This window comes from Calliopsis andreniformis, chromosome 12 (assembly GCF_051401765.1).
Source record: "Calliopsis andreniformis isolate RMS-2024a chromosome 12, iyCalAndr_principal, whole genome shotgun sequence".
Taxonomy (NCBI): Eukaryota; Metazoa; Arthropoda; class Insecta; order Hymenoptera; family Andrenidae; genus Calliopsis; species Calliopsis andreniformis.
Window position 1 is genome coordinate 5,063,091 of NC_135073.1, and position 17,727 is coordinate 5,080,817.

General features: G+C 30.5%; 6 protein-coding genes across 9 annotated transcripts in view; 3 read left to right on the plus strand and 3 right to left on the minus strand.

Annotated features, from left to right (window-relative positions):
• The first annotated feature begins 599 nt into the window (after positions 1–599).
• Positions 600–1,739, plus strand: Pomp (proteasome maturation protein). The gene is made up of 5 exons (XM_076388884.1): positions 600–750; positions 969–1,066; positions 1,163–1,223; positions 1,290–1,465; positions 1,556–1,739. Exons 1-5 carry the CDS (start codon positions 748–750, stop codon positions 1,641–1,643), a joined length of 426 nt encoding a protein of 141 aa, XP_076244999.1. The 5' UTR covers positions 600–747; the 3' UTR covers positions 1,644–1,739.
• A 101-nt stretch (positions 1,740–1,840) lies between these two features.
• LOC143185999 (2-oxo-4-hydroxy-4-carboxy-5-ureidoimidazoline decarboxylase-like) lies at positions 1,841–2,602 on the minus strand. Its single transcript, XM_076389352.1, has 3 exons — positions 2,389–2,602; positions 2,111–2,264; positions 1,841–2,024 (listed from the first exon to the last, which is right to left on the minus strand). Exons 1-3 carry the CDS (start codon positions 2,579–2,581, stop codon positions 1,841–1,843), a joined length of 531 nt encoding a protein of 176 aa, XP_076245467.1. The 5' UTR covers positions 2,582–2,602.
• Positions 2,603–3,272: 670 nt separating this feature from the next.
• LOC143185699 (betaine-homocysteine S-methyltransferase) lies at positions 3,273–4,667 on the plus strand. The gene has a single exon (XM_076388896.1). It carries the CDS (start codon positions 3,692–3,694, stop codon positions 4,640–4,642), a length of 951 nt encoding a protein of 316 aa, XP_076245011.1. The 5' UTR covers positions 3,273–3,691; the 3' UTR covers positions 4,643–4,667.
• A 220-nt stretch (positions 4,668–4,887) lies between these two features.
• LOC143185632 (betaine-homocysteine S-methyltransferase) lies at positions 4,888–6,743 on the plus strand. The gene has a single exon (XM_076388802.1). The coding sequence runs from the start codon at positions 5,474–5,476 to the stop codon at positions 6,431–6,433; it is 960 nt and encodes a 319-aa protein (XP_076244917.1). The 5' UTR covers positions 4,888–5,473; the 3' UTR covers positions 6,434–6,743.
• Positions 6,744–6,937: 194 nt separating this feature from the next.
• Positions 6,938–12,290, minus strand: Leurs (Leucyl-tRNA synthetase). 2 transcript variants are annotated; one of them, XM_076388446.1, is made up of 16 exons: positions 12,236–12,290; positions 11,718–11,930; positions 11,435–11,647; positions 11,212–11,373; positions 10,881–11,125; positions 10,588–10,813; positions 10,300–10,518; positions 9,770–10,223; positions 9,555–9,693; positions 8,870–9,140; positions 8,567–8,814; positions 8,254–8,488; positions 7,913–8,170; positions 7,631–7,846; positions 7,325–7,553; positions 6,938–7,258 (listed from the first exon to the last, which is right to left on the minus strand). In XM_076388446.1, exons 1-16 carry the CDS (start codon positions 12,236–12,238, stop codon positions 7,041–7,043), a joined length of 3,549 nt encoding a protein of 1,182 aa, XP_076244561.1. In that variant the 5' UTR covers positions 12,239–12,290; the 3' UTR covers positions 6,938–7,040. The 2 variants fall into 2 exon arrangements, with proteins under 2 accessions (XP_076244561.1, XP_076244562.1); XM_076388447.1 differs by lacking the exon at positions 12,236–12,290 and having other exon boundaries at positions 11,723–11,884.
• Positions 12,291–13,332: 1,042 nt separating this feature from the next.
• Positions 13,333–17,727, minus strand: part of Brm (ATP-dependent helicase brm) — a 32,722-nt gene continuing 28,327 nt past the window's right edge. For all 3 annotated transcript variants that reach the window (XM_076389646.1, XM_076389645.1, XM_076389644.1), the window contains 3 exons: positions 14,824–17,727; positions 14,558–14,732; positions 13,333–14,476 (listed from right to left, as the gene is read on the minus strand). In XM_076389646.1, the coding sequence (XP_076245761.1) occupies positions 14,328–14,476; positions 14,558–14,732; positions 14,824–17,727 (3,228 nt within the window). In that variant the 3' untranslated portion in view covers positions 13,333–14,327. The remainder of the gene's footprint in view (positions 14,477–14,557; positions 14,733–14,823) is intronic.

A 17,727-nucleotide genomic window follows, 5' to 3' on the forward strand; every position in this document is an offset into this window, starting at 1 on the left:
CAAGTAAGGACTTTAAATATGTCGTTCGAAATGGCACAATTCTATGCTTTGACTACCTATAGAAGTATAGACTACTAACACCAACTTCATGTTGCCTGTCAAAGTCGTCAGCGCCCTCAGACACTAAGTTTCAATAGCGAGAACTAATTGTTGGACGTTATGCCTCTGTAGCACCGATCAGTTTTTTACTTCTTAGCAAATAGGTGTTGGAATATATTTCTTCCATTTTGTTCTATGGGCAATGATAAATAAATAATAAATAAATGTATTATTTACATTTTGGTCATTTATTCTGCCCTTTCCAAAGATTAAAAGATTGATACACAAAATTTTGTTTTAATACAATTTAAAAAATGTATTAGAATTTGGTAAATTTTTTTTAATTGGAGCATATTTTTCCTTACTTTTCCTACTTATTTTTAAGTCTTCGAACTTCAGTTAATATTAATTCGATTTTCATATTTCAAATTTTGCGCCATTTTAGTCTCTAGGGGCGCTCCAGATGTTAAACAGAAGTTTCTTATGGGAAAAGTGGGGTGTGCTAATAGTCCATACTTCTGTAGTCAAAGATTCTATATTATGTATGATTCATGCTTCTACCACTGACTTGCACATGTGAAACGTCAAGTTGTATTTCGATGAGTTTGTGAACTCATTATAAAGTACATTTTGTGATCTCATGTAAAGTGACTTTCGTTTTTAAGAATAAAATTTACTTGAAAAGAATTCAATTATATACATAAAACAATGGTAATAAACGATATTAGTTTCAGCTATTTTATAGTAATGATGGGAGTATAAAAATTATCTTAATATGCATTAGGAAAATATTACTTTGTTTAAGATTGAGGTTATAAGAAATGTTTACAAATTGTTTTTCTGCAGAAGGAAAAACATGAAAATTGAAATATAATACTTCTTTATAAAACATTAGTCGTAAAATACTCAACGAAATTTTGTAATTTTAGAGTTTCGGGTTGCCATCGCTTGTTCCAAAACCTACTGTCAGTGAACAGTTTAACATTCCTGATGACAATTATGGTGTAGCTAATCCCATGGTTTCTGGGTATGAATAAATATTTCATGAAATGGTTTTGCATTGAATTAAAGTGTTCATAATAATTTTTTAATCTTCCAATTTTATTTAATTTTTGTCTTTTAGACTATCAGCTACCAGACAAAATATAGGTTATTCACATCCATTGGAAGCATCTGAAAGAAATGTAAGATAATAAGTTCAGGAATTATAATAATTATTGAATATTTTGTATACTTATAATGTATTTCAGTATCAACAAAATCGTGATCGTATGAATATGGCATTGCTCAGAAACATACAAGGATTACATGCTCCCATGCGTATAGCAATGGAATTAAAAGCAGCTGAAAAAATTGGCAGACTTCCGTTTCTGCCATCATCAAACATGATGAAAGATGTTCTACTTGGCCGGGATGAAGAGCTGGGGTAAATTATTCTATATTTCTTTTAAAATAATAAATTTTTAGATCGTTAGAACGTTAATATATAATATTTGAATTCCTTTGTATTATTTAGATTTGAAGACATATTAAATACTGCAGAATTCAGAGAACAAATGGGTCAACCTCATGCTATTATTGAAAAAAATCTTGGAATATTGTAATCATTAAAATTTTTACTTATAATTTACTGGCTTTGTATTGTTAAATACATTAAATAATAAATCATAATTACTCTATTTAAGCACTTCAAATAATAACTGGATTTTTATATTTTTATTATATAACAATAACAAATATTGGTGCAATTTTTATCTTAGTAGACAGTCCCAGCAGAAATAAACAAACAATATTTATTCTCTTATGCATCTGACCATACAAGATCATCTATTCTATTGCTACATATTTTTTTAACTTCTTGAATTCCTATCTGTAACTCATTCTCTCTTGTACTTCGCAAACGTGTTTGAATGGATGCAAGAATCGTTTGTACATTATTTTTATACATACATATTACAAATGGAAAACGGAATTTTTCCTTGTACCTAAAACAGTAATCCTATGTTTTACTCCTAAAAATTTTATTTGTAAACAATTGTTTGTAGAGTAAGATCTTAATTATATCACTCACAAATTATTGTAAGTAGCAAATAATTGTTTTTCTTCTTTTGACATAGTATGAAGTTCTGCATATTCCTGCTCAAATTCAGATCCAGCATTGATCAATTCATTTTCATTTAATTTTTCTGATAAATCTGGATATCGAAGTAATACATTTTCCTTTTCTAAAAGGTATTAAAAAAGTTCAAAATATTTTAAAAACTGAGTTAGAAAAGGATTATTTGTGACTGAAATAATACTAATAATATGAACAATTACTACAATAATAATAAAGTACTTTATTTTTACCTGAAACATCTAAATTTTCTAAGTATTCATAAAAACACATTTTAAGATTTTTAACTGATGGAAATGGTCTCATAAATGCTATGTGCTGTGTAGCATCTGGATAATGCTCTATGACATTTCCAAAAAGCCATTCAAATTGTTCAGAACATAAGGCATTTACTTCTGATATACTTAGAATCCCACCAGAATACATAACTACTTAAATAAATTTACAGTTTAAAATTTGATTTTATTTCTCAAACACTTACCTGAAATTATTAAAATTAAGTAAATAATCCAGAAACTATTAGTTATATAAATATATTTTTGTATAAAGTGGCGATATCACTTTGTTATGTTTCTATTTATTTTTAAAAGTAATATTTATATACGCGTCAATTTTAGATATAAAACAACAGTAAATAAAAAATAGTATGAAATCACTTACTATTTATAAGTATTGTCCCGTCTCTTTTTCAAGACTTAAATATCTCTAAACTTCATGAGTGAAAAGCATGCACAAAGTTCATAAGATTATCTGTAATCAACCGACGCGTTTAGAATATAATTCTTCCATACGCAACAGGTACTAAATTCTTGCCGCGATCGCTAATATTTACATATTTAAGAACAAAATGAAACTATGAAGAGAGATTTGTTTTTTCAACTGAAATTTATTGTATAGATATAATGTTCTTTAATTCTGTTAATTCTGTTTCATACCCACAAAAGAATTTAAAGATGTAATGAATATGTTATATCATCAGTTGTATAAAAATTCACTATAATACAAATAATATAAATACATGTTTACATACTAAATAGATATTTATTATTATTATTAACATTTGATAACATATTGAAAATTATAAAAAATTATTTAAAATTTCAAAGTTGAGCGATGTATCAACCATTTTACGCGCGCATATATTTGAATAACATGTGATACGTATGCATATTATAATCTGAATACATATGTAGATGCAATCACGTAGTAAAATGTTTTTTTATAAAATGTATGTCTGGATGCAAGCAATTTACAAATAAAGTAACAAAAAACAACATCTTTTTGACAGAATGATAACGCTTCAGACTGTCTAGAAACGACGTTGAAAGGTTATCGAAAGTAATTTACAACGTCGACAAGAGATAAAATTACTGAATAGCCGGCGAAATCCGCTATATCTTAAGTCGTTTAAAGAGATCGAGTTTCTTACGTCGTACGTGGAAATTATTTAAAATTATTTACAATATACATATTTAGACGCTGACTTCGCAAAGAAAAATAAGTTCATATTCCAACAAATTTACGCATTTAAAAAAGATGTCAAACATTAAAATCTTAGACGGAGGATTTGGTGCGCAATTGTCCACACATGTTGGTGCAAAAATTGACGGTGATCCTTTGTGGACATCACGATTTTTAGCAACAAATCCTGATGCTGTTTATGCTACACACTTAGATTTTCTCAGAGCAGGTGCAGATATTATTGAAACAAATACATATCAAGCTTCAGTGTCTAGCTTAATGAAACATTTATCCATAAATGAAGAAGAGAGTGTAAAATTATTATATAAAGCTGTTAATCTGGCCAAAAAAGCAGTTAATGATTACACGAAAGAAATCAGTGAAAACGATGAAATTGAAAATAAGAATCCAATAATAGCTGGTTCCTGTGGACCTTATGGAGCTAGTTTGCACGATGGTTCTGAATATAATGGAGCTTATGGCAAAAACACACCTCGTGAAACTATGATACAATGGCATAAATCACGTATTGATGCTCTTGTAGATGCTGGCATAGAGTTGTTAGCATTAGAAACTATACCTTGCTATCAAGAGGCAGAGCTACTGGTTGATCTTTTGAAAGAATATCCAAATGTTAAAGCATGGCTTTCATTTTCTTGTAAAAGGAACAGTCAAAATATAGTAGATGGTAGCAATTTTCAAGAAGTAGCTACACGTTGCTATAAAATGGCTTCACCTGGTCAAATAATTGCTGTTGGAGTGAATTGTCTTGCTCCAAAAGATGTATCTCCCTTGCTCAAAGGAATTCATAAAGAAGAATTAATACCATTGATAGCGTATCCTAATAGTGGAGAAATATATTCACCAACTGAAGGATGGATAAAAGATGAAAGTTGTCCTGTGTTTGAAAGTTTTATTGCTGAATGGTTAGAAGTTGGAGTTCAATATATTGGAGGTTGCTGTAGAATGTATGCAGAAAACATCAAATCAATCAGAAGGGAAATAAACACCTTAAAACAAAAATAAGTAATACTAAAGTAACCAAGCTATAAATATAAAAGGTCAATGATACAAGATTTATTAAAATTTGATTAAGTTTCTTATTCCAAATAACTAAATATTCACTAAGTTTTCTATAAAGTAAATTAATGATTATATTTAAGAAATTAAATTGATGATAAGCCTTTTATATCTCAAGGATTTTTATGTACTATTAATTTCCAAAAAAACTAATGAATCTTCTAAAGCTTGAAAAAATTCGTATACTTCAATCATTTTTTATATCTCGTTAATCCAACTATCATTATAAGAAAATAAATGTACTCCATTATTAAAGTTCAAAATATCAATGTAACAATTCAAAAATTATATAATACAACATATTAATAAATGTTGATTAATATTATCAAGCACACGTTACATACAGATTGTAACACTTGGAAACATTGCACCTACATATAGACATTCAGATCACAAGCACATAATTTATCAGAACATGTGTAAACACGTGATATGATTTGATCTTGTTGACACAAGGGATCTTCACGACATAGGTATTAAAAAAAAGTAATCTTTTATTGAATAATCTGGGAACCTTTCTTAAAACTTCATTTTCTTTTCAATAAGTATCTCACATCTTCATGGACTTTGGATTAAGTGCATTCTGTGCATGAGAGTGCTTCTGAGAGCAATTATAGAAATTATTGCCTCAGCCTTTCAGAAACATTTAAACAATTAAGACGTGTGTATAACTGTAAAAGTTGCTTCCTCTTGGGTGTAGTTTCTGCGTTGAAGAGTACGTGACACTATTAAGAAAACTTACATAATTAAAAAGTATAGTAATCTGAAAAGAAAAAAATGCAAGAAATTAAAGTGTTAGATGGTGGATTTTCTACACAATTAGCCACTCATGTGGGTGATATAATAGATGGTGATCCATTATGGACAGCAAAATTTCTTGTTACAAATCCAGAAGCTGTCATTGCTACACACCTAGATTTTCTAAAAGCTGGAGCTGACATAATCTTAACAAACACATATCAAACATCTATCGATAGTTTCTCAAAATATATGAACTTGACAAAAGAAGAAAGTCTTAACTTATTTTGCAAAGCTGTTAATTATGCCAAAGAAGCTGTGAGTTTATACAAGAAAAGTATAGAAAATGGAAAATGTGTTCCAAATTCAAATCCATTAATTGTTGGATCTGTTGGACCATATGGTGCCTGCTTACACGATGCTTCAGAATACACTGGTAAATACTGTTCAACTCTGTCAAGGGAAATTCTTATGGACTGGCATAGGCCTCGTATTACTAAATTAATAGACAGTGGTATAACTATGTTAGCAATAGAGACAATACCATGCAAACTAGAAGCAGAAGCACTGGTCCAGTTGTTAAAGGAGTTTCCAAACATTAAAGCTTGGATGTCATTTTCTTGTCGCAGTGACAGCAAAAGTATAGCTGATGGTTCCAATTTTCAAGATGTTGCAATACACTGTTACAAAAAGGCTTTACCAGGACAGATTGTAGCGGTTGGTACCAATTGCATTGCACCCCAACATGTGAGCAGTTTACTGAAAGGAATTAATGAAAATCCCAACCAAGAATTTATTCCATTGGTGGTGTACCCCAACAGTGGTGAGAAATACACAGTAGAAAATGGTTGGAAGAAAAACGAAGAAGGCTATTCTTTACATCAATTTATACACGAATGGCTTGACTTGGGAGTTCGATACATAGGTGGATGTTGTAGAACAGGTGCTATGGATGTACAAAAAATACGAGAAGAAGTGGTAGCTTGGAAGAATAAATAAAATGTACCTAAAAATGATTGCACATTGTGTGTGCGTGTCAAATATAAAGAGAAATCGTATTTAGGTGCAAATGACAATACAAAATAGTATCCTTAATGCCATAAATGTCAAAATATTTTTTAATGCGTTCAGTGACAACATCATTTTTCACAATATGGTTGTATATACACATGAAAAGATATACATCAAGATTGAAAATAAGTATACTATATATATTTTATGTAATACTTTTTGTAAAAGTATCATGAAAACATAAGAATTATGGAAAACGTGTAATAAAGTCGATTTTTATACAGAACTTTTATTTCTATAAATATGAATTAAACTAATAATAAATATCTAAAAGTAATGATGTTACACAGCAAAGAAAAAAAACGTGTCGTTAACAAATTTTAATTGTTCAATATAATGGAAGTTTTATAAATAATAAATATAATTTGAACACAAGGAACTGAAAACTTTTTCTACCATTCTATCATTTTATGCCTATAAAAATATCTAAAATTTTATGTGAAATAGTTTTATTAACATTATAAAAAGTTATTTATAAAGATGAGTTTTAAATAATTTATGCTGAGTATAAATATATATACTCACGTACATAATATTAATTTTTCACAGAATGAACTATATACACTAGTTCATCACCAATGTCATATAAATTCCCATCTATGTTTACTTTAATATTATTCTTTTCTAAATCAACATTGAATACAGAATCAAGAGGAATCTGAGTTTTACCTTTTAGAATATCATCAACAACTGGCCTACTTCTGGGTCCCAGAACAGGATCATTATAACGATACAAGGAAACTAACGATGGATCTAAAAAAAAATTTGATTCGATAATTCAGATTAGAAGTAGTAATTTTAATATTGATAAATACATACTTTTTATATTTTTATTTTCTTTCGATATTCGTGAAATAATATCTACAACACTATCTGCGTCCATGATTTTTACGGACATTCTGAATAGTCCACTACACCTCTGTGGATTTATGATGCATACTGAGATCCCAGCTTTATTATAAAAGTTCATATAAGGTGAACCTGGACAGCATGCTTCTTTCGTTTTCTCTGAAGCTTCATCAGTAAACTTTATCACTATATTTTCTAGCTACGTTTAAATAAACAGACAATTTAATAAGTGTAGTAAGCGTAGATAAAAATACAAAAGAAAAATTCAATCCTTACATCTAACGTATTTTCAAGATACTTTTTGTTATCTTGGAGAACAGTAAATTCGTCAAAATCTAAAGTTAGATTAAGCGCACTCAATCCAATGAGATCCATTTTTTCTCTCATAACTTGCACAAACGGCATTACTCGTTTCATATATTTTTTCAATTCTTGTATTTTTCCTAGTTCCGTTGCAATAACTTTATTTTCCGGCAGTTTATTATTATTTTTCTGTAAAGTAACGTATTGTATATATTTTAGTGTAAATATACAAACTGTTTTGTCATAATCACTTACCAGATACAGATCCTTCATTACAGTTAAAATAGTGCTTTGCCAAAAAGGATAGGTTTTTGCTACCCAAATTGTGCCTTCGGTTGGTTTCTCTATAACTGTTGCTTCATTTTTCTCTTTTTGTCCCTTCTTTGGTGTCATGTAGGATTTCAAAAGCAGTCTGAAGGAATGTGCAGCGTCCATAAGATATTGTGAGGATTTTATAAGGATTTCATCTATCTCTCCTATTTGAGGCCATTTAGTGTTTAATATGCTACCTTCCTATTAAAAAAAATCATCTCAAGATACCAAGTATTCTATTATTAAGAACTCTATTTAATCATACATTAAAGATGTAAACTTACTTTACCAATCAGATTCCACACAAACTCTGCTACATGAGGGCAGATAGGAGATAAAAGAACAATTTGAAGTTCTATGAATCTCATAATCAACAACCAATTAATACCATCCAGTGCACTTAATTGTATGTATTTATCTCTTGCAGCTTGCAATTCAAAAAATCCTGTTTTTAACGCTTCTTTATATAGCATCTTTGCATAATTATCCCCGGTCTCTTGTATTTTTAGATTCATTTCACTAGTTTAATTAAATAAATTCAATTTTATCAGATTTTATAAATAGAATTGTATATAAAATATCTTAGTATTTTGATACCTTTCAAAAACTTTATCGTTGAATGTATGTGGTTTTCCTTGTCTAAATGTATGTTTAGAAGCTAACATTTCTTTTACCCATTCAATGAAATTATATAGTCTAAGAATTCCAGCATCTGCCATACTTTCTACAAAATTAGCATCTTCTACTGAATCACCAGAATCAGCCAGACATAGTCGCATACCGTCTGCTGAAAATTTTTCTACTGCTTCCGTGAGTGTCAAGAAGTTTCCCTCCGATTTTGACATCTAAAAAAAGCTTTGATAACATGCAATAAAAAATATAGAAATGGTTTCAACATACCTTAGCTGAATTTAATAGTAAGTGACCATTCGCTCTTATTCCTTTCGGCCATAACTCAGGTTGTTTTGGCCATATTGCAGTATGGTTGTATATAAAGAAAGTAAGATGATTCTGTACTAGATCCTTCCCAGATACTCTTAAATCGACGGGATACCAATAATGGAATTCACGTCGCATATGTTCTAACGCCTCTTTCTTTATATTTGTTTTTGGGAACTTGGCATCTTTGAAGAAAATATAATCCCAGACATCTGGAGTCATTTCATTAGCTCTAAACATAAAATTTTATAAGATGTTTCAAATACTTATCCATATGTTAGGTTTTGTCATATATCCTTTTCATAATTTTCGTACTCGGCTTAGTAAAAAAAAGAAAAGAACTTACGGGAGAACCTAATACGAAGTATTTCATGTAAAGTATTACAAGTTTTTCTTGAGATGCTTTAAATTATTAAAGTTATTAACAAATCATCTTTCTATGTTTAAAATTACTTGTCTTTTTTCCTCAAAAATATTGTCTAATGCTTTTGTAACTACTCTAAGTGTAGAATAAAATAATTATAAAGATCTCACAAGATTTTATAAAAATTAAAACATGAAAAATATCATTTGTAATAATTTCTTAAATTCTTAAAATAACTTGAAATACTTTCTGTGAGAATTAGTTAAAGATCTAAAACTTTACTTTATGTTATATGTATTTGTACTATCGCCTTTAAACGTTCCTCCTTGTAGTATATGTGCTACTGTGTAATAAGCCATGTAAATTGTTGAATCCGAAAGAGATTCTATTAACCAAGCTTCGTCCCATGGCAATTTAGTACCTAAAATTGACATTGTAAATATTTGCATAATAAGAATTGTTTAGTTCTTCTACTTAAAAATGGTACAAAGATTTACCAAGTCCATAAGTTCTTGAACATGCATACTCGTGTAACCAATCAAGACATGCCATAAAATTTTTTCTCACTTCATCATGAAAGGTATTCAGATTTTTTAAGGCATCCGTTGCTTCTTTTTTCCAAGTTTCCTCTCCATAATCCAGATACCATTGATTGCATAAAGCTACTACACATTCGTCATTTGATCTAGACATAACAGTTTTTTCTGGTTCATAATATAGGACTGCTTTTCCTTCATCTATCAATTCTTTTTGTATTTGCTTTTTGACATCATGAATCTTCTTTCCTTTATATTTACCAACTAATAATACGCCATCGTAAAAACCTTTTAGATAGACCATTTCTTTTGCTTCCAATAATTTAGCTTTATCGTTTTGAGACTGAATTTTTAATTTATCATATACAGTTACTGCCGACAAATTACCAAATTCTGGTATTTCAAGAATAGGTATCTAAAAATATAAAAGTTCACGTATATATTACATGTAATACCATATTTGTATTATTGTGAAAATTGTATTTACTTACAGGATTATAAGGGAGTACCATTTCATCAGTTATATTATATTTTTCCCTAAAAGCTTGTTTCTTTTTTAGATCCATTAAAGCTGCATAATCATCAGGAGAATCACTAGGTACAGAAGTCACAACTCCTGTACCTTTATCTTCTTTAATGGTTAACATTGGCAAAGTATAGATTACTTTGTTAAATGTAAGAGGTCCTTCTAATGGTAATCCTAATATATCCTTCAAAATTCATGAAAATTCAAATAATGCTGTAAATACATATTATACAATTTAAATAGATGAAAGTACCTTCCCAGTAAGCTTCAACACAATTGATATTTTTCCCTCTTCTTTAAAAAATCCTTGATAGGACATATTCCGTGCTGCACGTTCTGTTGATATATAAACATCTCCATTTAACAGAGTATACGCAATATAATTTATATCTGGATGAATCCAACAATTTGTTTGACCATACATTGTTTCTGGCCTCAAAGTTGCAGCTACTAAATAAACTGCTTTACCAGAAAGAGACCTGGAGAAATAAATTAAATATTATATTCATTAAAAAACAAATTTCGTAAATTTCATATGATACATACTCTAAAGTTTTTGGGTAAGGTTCTTGTAATTTCAGTTTAACCAATGTATATTCTTGAGGTCCAACACCTTCTCCAGATGATCTATCATGATCCATACATGGTTGACCATCCTTTGGTGAATAGACTGTATACCTTTTTCCATATTTCACTTTATTTCTAGCTTTTAAATGTTGAAATTGCCACCGCACAAATGAATCGAAAAATGGATTTGCATCAGTGGTGATAAATGTCCTGCGCCAATCCACCTATAAGTAATGTTATTCATATTTACATATTGAACATTATTATTTGTGCAAATTTTGAAAAGATAATAAATAAATTTTTATATTACATGTAGTCCAATTGATTTTAAATCTTGCACAGCAAGAGGGGGGAAATAATCTAACCAATGCGCAGCATCTGCAAATTTCTTTATCTCTTCATGTTCTAGCCCAAGTGTTTGCATAATTTGCCATTGATATTTTGCAGTAGCAGATTTTGCAACTGCTTTACTCTAAAATCAATTATATACTAAATTATAAAATATATAAATACCTCATATACTATCATATTACCTTTGTTCCTTTACTTTTATCTTTCATTATTATATCATCTAAAACTATTGCTTTTAATTCTTCTTTTTCCTCAGGAAATTGTGGTGGATAACCATATACCTCCATTTCTCTTTTCAACTTATCAGCACAAGCTTTAATGGGCATGCCAGTACAGTGAAAGCCAAATGGGAAAAGAACTTTCTTTCCCATAAGACGATTATAACGTACAGCAAACTACAAAATTATAAAATATATTAAATTTAAGATAATTTTTAATTCTTCATACAGTTCATTAAATATTTACTTCACATTTTGATAATGAAAATGTATGCCCAAGATGTAACCTTCCATTCATATAGGGAAAAGGAAATGTTGCGAAAAATTTCTCATCTGAACTTTTTCTAGGTTCCAGAGGAGCATCTTCCTCATAAACTTTCTCCGCTTCCCATTTTGTTTGTACATCTTTTTCAATTTTTTGAAGATATTCTACTTTAAATGTTCCTTTTCTTTCTGTCGTCTATTAAAAACAAATTAATTTCTTTCATACATATGTTACAATTATTGGTACAGTATTTAATTTTATAATTATTATAATATTGTTTCAAAATGTCGTAGAAAAATGTATAATACAATATGTTTCTACTTGTATAATGAATATTAAAAATAAGCTGTTGAAAACGTTTAAACTTTATCACAGTTGGTATATTAACCGGTATGGAGGTTATTTATACTAATTTTATGACTTTATAACTGTAATTTTCAATAAAAACATAAGTATTGAAAAATTATTCTATATAAAAATGAAACGATATCAAAACTCACCATTTCGTTAATAGGAACTGTACTATAAACTAAATAAATGTAATAAGCGGTGATGTCCAGGTAATAAACACGTGGTGATGTTCACTGCAGGTAAGATAGGAAGATATGCAATGCAATGAGTGATGCAACTATAAAAGTAAATGCTATCACTAATTAATCATTAATGCAATATTTAAGAAAATATCATTGACTTATATGTGATATTCCGTACAAAATGTAACTTGAAATTGTATTTCAAATAATAATTTAATAATTATAAGTTGTTTGTTGCAAAGTATATAATATAATTAACAATCGAATACTTAAAATGAAGATTGACACAAGTATTGCAACATATTTTCATTCGAATTATAATCAGAATGTAATAGAAACTTCATTTGTAATTGACAACTTGTATATAGATGACAGTTATCTATATAAATTATCTAGCTCGTATTCCATAATCAATTAAAAGCTCCTTGTAGTAGGTAATATAATTCTGTTATAAATATGAAATGAACAAAATTCCTCGTTTTCGAAATATTCATATGTAGGTTTAAGAAATAATTGTAATAATGTATACAAAAATTTGTCTATAACAATAGATGATATATGCTTGTAATGTTGTAATCATAGATTTGACTATCCTAAAATTTGAATTTAGCAATCTTCAGCTAGAAACTACTGTAATTATCAACAATCTATTTGTTTAATCATTTGCGATCTGAGTATGAATATTTTGTAGGAAATACAGAGTTTAGCTAAATCTTTTTATAAGTATTTACTCATTTAACGAATATTACGATTAATCTTGTTTTTGTACGAATTTACTTGCAATTTGTGCATTCAGAATATTTATTAAGACCTAATAATTGATTATGTAACAATTTTGAATAGAAATACATAATTATAGCAACAAAAAGGGATTTGTAAATTTGTGAGTAACGCGTTTGGAAATATAAACTGTTAAATAATTAGTTATTAATTCATGAGTATCACCACTAGTTGGCAATAATAGTGTAATTTAAGACTGTATTATCGTGAGTTAGTGCTTCGTTTTAAAAAGTTTTTAATGCTACATTTACTATTTAAGTAGAGGTATTTGATATTAGTTTGGGGTATTTTTCAAGATTTATTTACCTATACATAACGAATTACAATATAATGTAAATAAAATATTTTTCTTTTTTTAATACTCCAACTCAATACTTCAATAATTCAATACGAAGTTTACACGAAGATCATACAATTATGTGTAGAATAATTCGAAAAGCAATGATTGGTAAAATAATATTACTAATTCTAGAAGAAAAATATGCTTTATGCTTTTCGCTTCCTATGGACGTGAAAAAAAAGTAATATTTAAATAGGAAGGAAAAGCTAATTAAAATTTAAGAATTGAATGTTGAACTTCAAACGCAATAAAATATATTAAATAATATGCTCATATCTTTATTAGTTAAAGTGTCAAAAATATTTCAAATATTTGAATGCCTAATAATGAGATTTTGACATCATGGAAAATACAAAAGGACTTTCTAATTCAAAATTTTACTATTACTTATTCATGTACTTTTATGAAATTATGTATGATATACAGATCTGTTTAGTCTTGGCGTTACATAGAAATAAAAATAAAGTTCAATTGGGAAAAAGTCGCGTTTGAACGTAATGTGATTAGACATTCCGAATATAGTCACATAAGAATTAAAATAAAATTCACATTTGTATTACACTTAATGATAAATTTTTTACTGTACATCCTACAATTTGCACGAATACTCGCTAAAAATATAAAATGAAATAAGATGATTTCTCCCCTATTTATAATTCATATATATTAAATCTATAGGACTCGATTGTGTTTATCTGATTCCAGAATTTCAATTTTTAACAGCGACTCAATTTCTCAGATTTATAACTTGATTGTTTAATAGTATCATTATACTATAGTCAAGTTATAACACTCAGTCGCATCATGACAGCATTATACACATTCTTTTACTCATAATAATGACAATTGTGCACAATAGATAATAGTAGTTTTTCGAGATAGCTAGTTATAAATGTATCTTACTTATTATCGTTTATTCTAAAAAATCACATGTAGTTATCAATTATCATCGGCATCGTCATCATCATCAGATATATATTTCTTTGTGACTCTTTTTCTTCGACCTCCTCTACCTTCGCCCTTCCTTCCTTTGAATTTAATTTTCATTCTGACGCTGGATTCAGCATCTGAACCTTCTTCACCATCACCTTAAAACCATCAGAGATAAAATAACTTGTGTTTTTGAATTATTATTTATGTTGAAAATGAATTATAATGATGTACAATACCTTTATCATCTATATCAGAATTATTGCCCTCCTCTTCAATGCGTTGCCGTGCATTCGTAAAAACTGATTGCAATACGATGGAATCTTCGTGTATAAGAGAAGCTTCCTCGTTGTAAATCTGTGCATTTTTACAGAGTTGCATGAAATCTTTCTCAAGATCGTCGAAGTCAGCATACTAGAAAAATAATAAATGAGTTGTTAGATATATCATTTTGGAAACAAATTTTTCATTAATGTTAAAACTATTTTTTACAATTCATATTTACCTTTCCTTCTTCAATTTTTTGAAGTAACTTATTAATAGTTAAAGGTTTTTTAATAATTTCGTAGTAATCTGGTAATTCTCTCCTAGAAGGTAATTTCATAAAAGGCTCACTCAGCAATCTACCATCTGAGTTGTCGGTATAATTAACAACCACCATCAGCAACTTTTTCATAGCTCGTTTCATTTTAGGGTCAATAGAAGAGCCGCCGCCTCTTCGCTTCTTTGGTATAGGTTCGTCGTCCTCTTCGCCCTTTTTCTTTCGTTTTCTAGTCTTTTTCTTTTTCTTGTCATCCTCTTCTTCTTCTTCATATTCTGCGCCATCATCATCGATTGCCTTTAACCATTCTTTCTCTGTCAGACTATCGGTATAGTCTACTTCTTTTCGTTGCCTCGAGCCTCTTCCAAGGAATCTATCTTCGTCTTCTTCGTATGTCCACCTTTCAACTTCATCGTCGTCTTTTACTAACCAATCTGGCAACTCAGCTTCCTCCAACAATCTAGACTTTCTATTAGGGCCTAACTTTGCTTCTTCTCTTCTTCTTTCTAAATCTAGTTTCTGGAATATTTCAAATTCACCTTCGGTTCGAGCGATCATCTGGTTCACCGTTTCGTCGTCAGGCACCTCGTTCTCCTCTTCATCTTCAGCGTCATCTTGGTGTAAAATACTTTGCAAGAACTGTTGACGTTCGGTACCTGTGGATTTTTGATCGAACATTCCTGCCTGTATAACCTTTTCGTCCATATTCAATTTATACCTGGCAGCAGCCAATATTCTTTCTTCAACAGAATTAACTGTCATAAGTCGAAGAACACGTACTTCGTTCTTTTGACCAATTCTGTGTGCTCTGTCTTGAGCTTGCAGATCCTGATGTGGATTCCAATCAGAATCGAAAATGATTACGGTATCTGCTGCCTGAAGATTCAATCCTAGACCACCAGCACGCGTTGACAGTAAGAATAGGAAATATTCTGAACCGGGGTCGTTGAATTTCTTTAATAGGTCTCCTCTGTCCTCGGCTTTTGTAGTACCATCCAATCGCAAGTACATAAATCCTCTCCAACTTAAATAGTCTTCCATGATCGTCATTAGCTGTGTCATTTGACAAAATAGTAGTACTCTGTGGTTCGTTGCCTTCAGCTTTGGAAGAATACGATCTAGTAGCTCAAATTTACCAGACGCACGGTATAAGTCTGGGCCAGTGATAACTCCAGAACCTTGGGTGCCAACGTGTTCGCAGTACTTCTCTTCGATAGCTTGGAACATGAAGGGATGGTTGCATAGTTTTCTCAATTGTACAATGGTGTTCATTAGCGCCTTAGTACCACCTTTACCTTGTTTTCCCTTTTCTGAACCATCAGTTAACAAGACACCCTTACTTTGCATATGTTTATAGAGAACTTTTTGTAAACCTGACATGTCACACTTGATAATATATTCAACTTTGTCAGGTAACTGTGATTCTACTTCTTTTTTCAAACGTCTTAAGAGGAAGGGACGCAATACTTTATGCAATCGACGAATAATAAGAATGGTTTCTTCTTCATTCAACTCGACTTTTTCACCAGTAGTTGCGAAAGGAGCATTGAACCATTGTTCGAATGTGCTACAGGATTTAAAGATTGATGGAAGCAGGAAGTTCAGTAGCGCCCACAATTCGGGTAATTTATTTTGTAATGGTGTTCCTGTTAAAAGTAATCGATGGGGAGCTAAGTAATGTGTGTTCAGTACTTGTGTTAATTTGCAATGGTGATTTTTCATCCTGTGACCCTCATCGATGATCATGTATTTCCATTGCAACTTAGCCAAGACACCTTTGTCTTTAATCACATACTCGTACGTAGTGAGAAGAACGTTGAATTTAGTGGCTCTCATTTGAGATTGGATAGCTCTTCTACCAGCTGGTGAACCTTTATAAGATACTACTACTACACTAGGAGCCCATTTTTCAAATTCTAAAACCCAATTTGACAGAGTGGATAATGGAACAATTATAAGGAATGGTCCATTAACTTTCTTTTTCTCCATCAAGTAAGTAACTAGTGCTATTGTTTGGATTGTTTTACCAAGACCCATCTCATCAGCAAGTATACCATTGAGATTGTTATTAAATAGTGAAACTAACCATTCTAAGCCCTTTATCTGATATTCTTTCAATTTTCCATTGACCATAATCGATGCTTGCTCCGTTACTACTTCGTGAACCGTATGAGCAATACTATAATATGTTTGCTCTTCAGTTTTATATTCATCATCTTCCACCTTAGCCTTGTGTATCGTCTTCTTTACTTTCTCTTCTTCAGAGTCACCGGTAGATTTGTCTTTGTGTTCACTCTTCTCTTCACCTTCGTTGTCATCGTCGTCATCATCATCATCATCTTCGCTTTCCGATTCAATAGGTTCCCAACCTGGGTGAGATTCCAAAAATGCTGAAAGTTGACTCATTAAAGGTGCTTCTTCACCAGTTAATGTACGACCAGTAGCTGTTTCGATCACCCCAACGCGAGCATCTTCGTTTGCACCACCATCTTCACCTCCTTCGCCATCTTGCAACTTCTTTTTCTTCTTCTTGCGTTTCTGCTCCTCCACTTGTTTTCTTTTCTGTTCTATCTTATGCTGCTTCACCATTTCAGTAAGATTGCTGATGTATTCGTCAGTCTGAGATAATAAGAACGCCAACCGTTTATCTTTCTTCTGATCGATCAGTTTCCTATATCCTTCTTCATCTTCAGCCATGAGACGTCTCATACGTTCCTTTTCGATACGTTCCTGTTCTTTCTTTTGCTCTCGTTCTGCATTAGCGTGATAATTGAGAACCGCTTTGTTAAGCCTAGCCAGCTTGGCCACGTTGTTTCGATGGAATTCTTTGAAGTCTTTACCATGTTGAAGCACTGAACTGAGGAATTC

Bases quoted from the DNA above. Each gene is read 5' to 3' on its own strand.
- Pomp (XM_076388884.1), top strand. The intron at 1,067-1,162 runs GTATGAATAAAT...TTTGTCTTTTAG, and splicing joins GCTAATCCCATGGTTTCTGG to ACTATCAGCTACCAGACAAA. The intron at 1,224-1,289 runs GTAAGATAATAA...AATGTATTTCAG, and splicing joins TGGAAGCATCTGAAAGAAAT to TATCAACAAAATCGTGATCG.
- LOC143185999 (XM_076389352.1), bottom strand. From the start codon at position 2,581: ATGTATTCTGGTGGGATTCTAAGTATATCAGAAGTAAATGCCTTATGT. The intron at 2,265-2,388 runs GTAAAAATAAAG...AATACCTTTTAG, and splicing joins AGAAAATTTAGATGTTTCAG to AAAAGGAAAATGTATTACTT. The intron at 2,025-2,110 runs GTGAGTGATATA...TTACTGTTTTAG, and splicing joins TTTGCTACTTACAATAATTT to GTACAAGGAAAAATTCCGTT.
- LOC143185699 (XM_076388896.1), top strand. From the start codon at position 3,692: ATGTCAAACATTAAAATCTTAGACGGAGGATTTGGTGCGCAATTGTCC.
- LOC143185632 (XM_076388802.1), top strand. From the start codon at position 5,474: ATGCAAGAAATTAAAGTGTTAGATGGTGGATTTTCTACACAATTAGCC.
- Leurs (XM_076388446.1), bottom strand. The intron at 11,126-11,211 runs GTAATATAAAAA...CATTACTTATAG, and splicing joins TAAAATCAATTGGACTACAT to GTGGATTGGCGCAGGACATT. The intron at 8,489-8,566 runs GTATCAAAATAC...TAATTAAACTAG, and splicing joins AACGATAAAGTTTTTGAAAG to TGAAATGAATCTAAAAATAC.